This window comes from Priapulus caudatus, unplaced genomic scaffold (assembly GCF_000485595.1).
Source record: "Priapulus caudatus unplaced genomic scaffold, Priapulus_caudatus-5.0.1 Scaffold1687, whole genome shotgun sequence".
Taxonomy (NCBI): Eukaryota; Metazoa; Priapulida; class Priapulimorpha; order Priapulimorphida; family Priapulidae; genus Priapulus; species Priapulus caudatus.
In genome coordinates this window covers 36093-43231 of record NW_014578748.1, presented here as the reverse complement: position 1 = coordinate 43231, position 7139 = coordinate 36093, and the positions used below count along the sequence as shown (strand labels likewise).

At 44.7% G+C, this 7139-nt stretch overlaps 1 protein-coding gene across 1 annotated transcript in view; it reads left to right on the top strand.

Moving 5' to 3' along the window:
- Nucleotides 1–7139, top strand: part of LOC106817340 (palmitoyltransferase ZDHHC17-like) — a 35535-nt gene that overhangs the window by 12111 nt on the left and 16285 nt on the right. Inside the window, exons 6-11 of the mRNA XM_014821999.1 lie at nucleotides 3270–3432; nucleotides 3524–3649; nucleotides 3897–4036; nucleotides 4297–4397; nucleotides 5552–5676; nucleotides 6471–6627. Of these exons, the coding sequence (XP_014677485.1) occupies nucleotides 3270–3432; nucleotides 3524–3649; nucleotides 3897–4036; nucleotides 4297–4397; nucleotides 5552–5676; nucleotides 6471–6627 (812 nt within the window). The remainder of the gene's footprint in view (nucleotides 1–3269; nucleotides 3433–3523; nucleotides 3650–3896; nucleotides 4037–4296; nucleotides 4398–5551; nucleotides 5677–6470; nucleotides 6628–7139) is intronic.

Sequence of the window (7139 nt, the reverse complement as noted above, 5' to 3'; positions counted from 1 at the left end):
GTTTAAGATGCGTATATTGAGGTGGTGAGAGAAGCGAAGGCATTCCTCGATAGTCGGAAGTTACCCATCAAGCCGGAGGCATTAAGACGACAAGAGCAGGAATATGCACGACTGGAACAGCAGAGATTGTTCCAGAAACATCAAGAAGCAGCCAGAAAGCAAGAGAAAGAACGTATTAGAATGGAACAAGAAAGAATGTTCCAGGAACAGCAAGAAGCAGCCATGAAGCTAATGGCAGAGGCAGATGCCATGCAGAAGAAGGCCGAGCAAGCAGCGAAGCTAGAGGCCGTGGAACGACAAAGACAAGAAGAGCTAAAGTTGCTGTTGGAGCAGAAGGCTTGGGTGATAAAGGATAAGCTAGAGAGCGAAGGTCAAGCTGAATACGGTGATCGCTTATGCGTTGATGAAATGGGTTTAGCAGAGCGAATCATAGTGAAACACGTGCAGATGCAACGCTACGAGAAAGAATTAACCCAAATCACGAGAGATGATACACTGAACAGGTCGAGTTCGCTGAGGAAGCTAACACCTGTGCTGAGTTCGGACGGGCTGCTTCGTGTAGGTGGGAGGCTCAAACAAGCAGGCATGGATATAGAATTTAAGCACCCATGTACAATTCCTCACGATCACCAATTAGTAATGCTTATCGTGAAGGATATACATGATATAGCTCACCTAGGGACAGAGTGGGTACTGGGAAATGTGAGAGCTAAGTTTTGGATCACAAAGGCGAGGTCAGTCGTCAAGAAAGATCAGGACGTGTTTGACATGCCGAAAGCTTTATGCATCGCCTTGTCAGCAAAAGATGGCTGATTTACCTCCTGAAAGGCTAGAACATAGCAAGCCACCGTTTACTTACGTAGGATTAGATTGTTTTGGACCTTTCTACGTGAAGCTGGGCAGATCAGAGGTAAAGAGATATGGGTGTGTGTTCACATGCCTCACCACACGTGCCGTGCACATAGAGAAGTTAAACAGCTTGGAAACTGACGCGTTCCTTAACGGATTTAGAAGGTTCATGTCGAGAAGAGGTCAGCCTGAAAAGGTTTGGTCTGAGAACGGGACGAACTTTACTGGCGGTCAAGCTGAGCTTTCAAGAAGCATGAGCCAACTAAATAAGGATATGATTTACTCGCACTGTGCGAGAAAGGATATCGTGTGGGTTTTTAATCCTCCACATGCATCGCATATGGGTGGCATTTGGGAACGTATGATTCGTTCCATCAGGAAGGTGCTCAATGCCTTGCTGCGCGGGAATCACAGACTGACGGACGAAGTGCTGGAGACGCTATTCTGCGAAGTAGCAAACATGATCAACAGTCGGCCTATCACCAAGAGCAGCGATGATGTAAGGTGATTCGAGAGTGCTTACGCCTAACCATCTTTTATTGCTACGGGATGGCGCTACGTTACCCCCCGGCAAGTTCGGATCCAGCGGCATGTATCCTAGGCGTTGGCGTCACGTACAGCATCTCGCGGGTCAGTTCTGGCGCAAGTGGGTGAAAGAATACCTGCCAGAGCTGCAGCGTAGAAGCAAGTGGATTGTGCAAAGCAGGAACATCAAGATAGGTGATTTAGTGCTGGTGGTGAACGAAAACACCCCAAGAGGACTACGGCCGCTTGGCCTCGTGATAGATGTGAATAAGGGCAGAGACGGTCTCGTCAGATCAGCCAAAGTGAAAACCAAAGCGACGCGAATCGTCCCCCCGATCTCAAAGATTGTGCTACTAGAGGGCTCTTCCTAAGTTTACTTTGTTGAACGTATAGTTCAAGGTGGGGAGTGTTATCTCTTCTCATCATTTCTGTTAAGCGTGTCATACTGTAGTATTTCTAGCACTGTTCAGTTCTTGTTTTGCACGGTATTCAAGCGGTTCAGCTAGACTGCTGTTTGGCTCGTTTACATTATGTTTTAGTCATGTGACTCGCGGGTTTCCTTGTCGCGGTATAAAAGCGTCTGTTGTGCGTGGCGCAGGCCCTTTTGCTGCTTGAGCCGTATTTATACGTTCGCGTGCGCTCGCGCATTTCTTCCACGATGCACCATACATTTTTTACCTGCACGTGTGCAGCTACGCACGTGTTGAGTAATAAATTTGGAGATATCAAAAAGATGCCGAGTTGAGTATTGATTATCACGCACGGAACGTAACAGTAAAAAATGTATGGTGCATCGTGGAAGAAATGCGCGAGCGCAAGCGAACGTATAAATACGGCTCAAGCAGCAAAAGGGGGCCGCGCCACGCACAACAGACGCTTATGGCAAAATAAACTCTAGTTCCTCCCATTTCACTGCACGTTGTCTTATAAAAGGTATTTTGAAAATACCTCCAATGTTGTTGAAATTCTCCGATGTTGTTGACAGTTTCCCCAATTCCCAACAACCATGCAGCGGTGCTGGCGTACAGCGGTACGGGCGCAGCAAAGATAAAAACATGTGACGTCACGTCACCACTTCGAGGATATTTTGTTTGGCAAACAGTCGCGTTTGCGCCAGAATGCTAGTTTTCTCACCTCTTTCTTTGTGGTTTTAAGCAAACGCGCAGTGAAATGGAGCAACTAGAGTTTATTTTGTCATAAGGTAGTGTGATTATGCATGACACGAAGTATTTGCTAGTCTAGTACTGGAGAAATTAGCGTTTGGATGCGCATTGTGAGCCTTTAAGGATACTGTTAGGGTTACGGATGGGTAACACTCTAAGGGCATGCAACATAACTGCTCATCAAATTCAATCAAACTCATATCCATAACATAAGAGAGATGTCTCTCTATGCTATCGATGGAAAAAATTTATTACAAATTCGTCGCTAATTAAGTGAAGGCAAAAATTGTGAATTTATACAAAAATGTTTTTTTTGTTATTTCTCAGAAACAGCAGAGTTGGGACCTAAACTTTTAACCATAAGTTGTTCATAATATGAACAAAAAAAGGGTCCCTGGAATTTTTTTTAAATGCTTTAATTTAGGAAATAAGTTGAAAAGATGTAGGAAAATTTAGGATTAGGCTTGATTTTCAGGAAACGGTCGCTTAGTTCCTTGAAAATTTACACAGCACCATGTTTACTAGTATATGTGTAAATGAATGTACTTGTGTTAAATCTGGAAATTGAAAAAAGAAAAAAAAAGTTAGAGTTTAAGAGTTTTACTTGGTCGTCCGATTTTCTACTCTATTAATCAACTCGGCAGCCCAAATGAGTAATGATCGACGAACTCGATTAATCGAAACACCACTAACTTGTACATATAATAAGACGTACGTTATCTGTGCTTGCAGGCCAAATCCTGTGAGGATTCTCACTGGTTATGGTGCCAATATAAGCTTAACTGACTCTGTTCATGGCAACACAGCTCTCCACTGGGGAGCCACGATAGGCAATTATGCTGTTCCCCCACTCCTGCTGGAGCTAGGGGCTAATCTAGCTCAAAGAAATGCACAGGTGAGCTAATGCTATGTAGTGGTTACTGCTCGTGCTCAGTTATACCCAGACCTCGTATATCGATTGTCACATGAGGTCTCTACATGATTAGGGCGAGACTGCGCTGGACATAGCCAGAGAAGAGAAGAACCCATGGGTTGTGGAGACTTTAACAACCGAATGGGCAGACAAGGGGCTGGATAATCCAAACTTTCTCCTTCGATTTACTAGGAATAAAGTGAGTATGACCGTTTCTTAAACGTTTTCCCGCATGTTTCTAATGGCATATTCTCATGTGTTGCCTCTTGTCGCAGTGTTAATTTGATCGATGTGTAATTGTGTGTCCGAATTATTACCATAGAAATAATATACTAGCTGGACTAGAACACTGATTCGCTGTAGTGTTAGCCATGTGTTTAACAAATGACGCCTAAAGTCGAAAAGTATGCTCGCGATGATAACTGATACATGTGATTTTGTTGCAGAGCGTGCGTCTGGCAGTGATGTGGTTGCTGCCGCTAGTCTATCAGCTGATTATTGCAAGTGTACTACAGAGCTCCGAGTCATGGTGGATCAAAGGCCTGCTGCTGTTCTGCCTGTGTTCCATCGGCGGAGGGTGTCGTCAGTAAGTCTGTCCTTCACCACTGCTGCTCCAAGGTCACGTACTTTGCCACCACTGTCACGTCCATGCTATCCCCCTCGTGGCTCAACATTCAGCCTCTTCATTCTTTCACAAAAATAGTGGTTTCATGACAGGCTGCATCATTTTCCCTTCAACAGTGCTAATATAGTGTTAATCGTTTTTATTTGACTGACATAATGATATATTTCGGTTCTGGGTCTGGTTCTCATACATGACTTTCGACCATTATTGCACTTTTCCAGGTTCCTTACAGATGACCGGATTGTTACCGTATTCCCACTCGCTGTATTTTTATGGACAGCATTGGTCAAATATGGCATCTATTTCTGCTTACTTTGGCCTTATATCCTTTTTACATAGTTGAAATTTTTTATAAAATGATATGAATGTAATTTCGTAACACTAGTATATATAGTCAGTCATCGTCTTTTTTGTATTTTTGTATTTTTAGCTCATCTGACATAGTCAGATGCAGCTTGTAGAATCGCATGATCGTCCGTCCGTCCGTCCGGTTTCCTCTGTCCGTCCTCACGACTGCCGCGTCAACGTTGGGCACAAATCTTAACCGCTCGATCGTACGGTCACGATGATTCGTGGTCGTCTGCGGGGGATCGTCAAAACGAGTTGGATTCGAGCTGGGGGTCAAAGGTCAAAGTCAAGAGGTGCTAAAAGAAGGAGGAAACATCATCTCCGTCTAACGTTAAGGTATACGGAGGAAACTGCAGCGAATTGGGCGGGCACAAAATCTAAACGGCATCGACCCCTAGCTGTGAAGGCGTGTATAGCATCATGGTAGGAAAAGCCATCACTGGCCGAAATTGGAGGTCACAGGTCAAAGGTCAATGGGCACAGGGCAGATTTTTAGACATTTTCTGAGGACAATTGCGTCTGACGGACGCGATTGAAAACTTTTTGTGTTCCAGCGGTGACCTAGCATTTTTTAGGCTTTATTGAAGGACGACATGGAAATGTCCCTTCATCGCTGACATGCCGAAGAGTAAGTGTCGCTGATAACCTTTGACCCTCAAGAGGAGGGTTAAACATGGTTTGTTGACTGTTAACAAACGAGTGAACTGCTTTTGCTATAGAGCCCGCCTCCGCACACCCTCCCCTTCCCTCCCACACCTGTCCCCCTCCCGCCCCTTCCCCCACTCTCCCCACCCCCTCCCCCCACCTCCCCCTACCTCCATCTGCGCATAGTGGGCGTGTGCCTAACAATGAATTGTACGCAACGCCGTGTCTGCATATCTGCGCCTAACAAATGTGGTACTACGCACGACTGAAATTTTACGTTTATAATCGTAGCAACAGACCTCAGATGAGCCCAGACGCTCTGCGGCTCTTGTTTATATTGTCAGATTTGAGTCATTTACTATGAACACATTTTGTACACAGCATAATAATTCATAAGTATCTTGATGTTCCAAGTTAAAAGATCTCTGCTGAATGTAAAGGGAATGAATGTATTGGTTGCTGTATTTCCTTAAGTGAAGTCACATTTTCACAGTACGGGAGACCTGGTGGTTGTCACTGCATGTTCAGCTAGTGCGATATACAGTTTCTATCTCTGTTATGCATCTGACCCTGGTGTCATCAAGCAGAATCAAGTGTCTCGCGATAGGGTAAGTATATGGATCATGTACCATAGCTGAGTGCTGTATGGTGGATCATGTGCCATAGCTGAGTGCTACACCCATGGGTGATCGTGCTCATTTTATCAGTGATAGCATTGTAGGACCGTGGGATCCCCGAAAACTATTATTTTACACACCGCCTATGTAATCAACGAAAGGAACAGGGTACAGCTCTATCGGCCACTAACCACATGCTTAGGGGCCCTAAATAAATTGGCATTGACAGTAGACGGTCACCGACCGAGGTCGCCTCCGAGTTTGCCGGCCAGTTGTCATTAAGGAAGCACCTTAATGACAGGTGATCGCGACACGGCCGGGGTACAACGACCTTCGACAATAACCGCCACAACGTGGCGAGGTCGAGAGAGACGGATAAAAGGATAGGGTTTTCGGGTAGAGGGAGAGAGGCCGACGTATAGCTGACGGGTATGTGTGCATCGTTCTGATCTGTGTTTACAATAAAGCTATAAGTGTTGTTTACCGTTTACATCACTCGTTACTCCGACTATCTACAGTCTACAGTCTACGAACGTATATTCCACGCTACAGCATTATGGATTCGCAGGTGAAGCTGCAATCTAAATAAGTTGTAATGAGAGAGGCATTATCACTAGAGATTTTATTACCAGATCATAGTAAAAAGTTTAAATTTTCTGACATCATACTATATGGGCTTTGTCTGCAATGAGTTGTTCTAACTTCTAATGCTAACACTGTTGCTTTCAGACCAAAGAAATAATATCTAGATAGACTAGACATCTCTATATATTTCAATGTTTCAGACCATCATTGAGCTAGCCGAACAAGGAACGCTGGATGCCACCACACTGTGTCCTACCTGCATTGTGCGGCGCCCTCTACGCTCGAAACACTGCAGCATATGTAATCGCTGCATAGCAAAGTACGATCACCACTGTCCGTGGGTGAAGAACTGCATAGGTACAGTAAGCACTTACACAGTTGTTATCATTGTTGCAGAGGATTGTGGTTATGCAGTCTATATGTCGATTGACAGTTTGTTTCTTGCCGGAATTGTTTTTTTTTAAACTAAGTGTGATTTAAGTCGCGTTCACACGGTCATGGTCTGGCTCGAGCCAAATGGGCCAGATTTGGCTCGGGCCAAATTTGGCTCGGGCCGGTTTGAGTCGGAGCGTTCAGACATACACAAGTGAATACTGTCTGTCAAATTCAAATTCAAATTCAAATCAATTTTATTGCACAAATATCTCACAGATACTTTGGCAGTATGTCGCGAGATGGCGTTGTTTACGATTCAGAGTGTTTACTTACGTTCCGAGTTTAATTATCAATCTTGAAAACGTGCATCCTGATCAAATTTTTCGAATTTTTATACTGTTTTGGACTTTATTTCGTCGAAGACGAAGTACACGTTCGACACTCGCGGCATCTACCGCTCAACCGATTCTACCGCTCGCCGAAAGCTGGTGCTA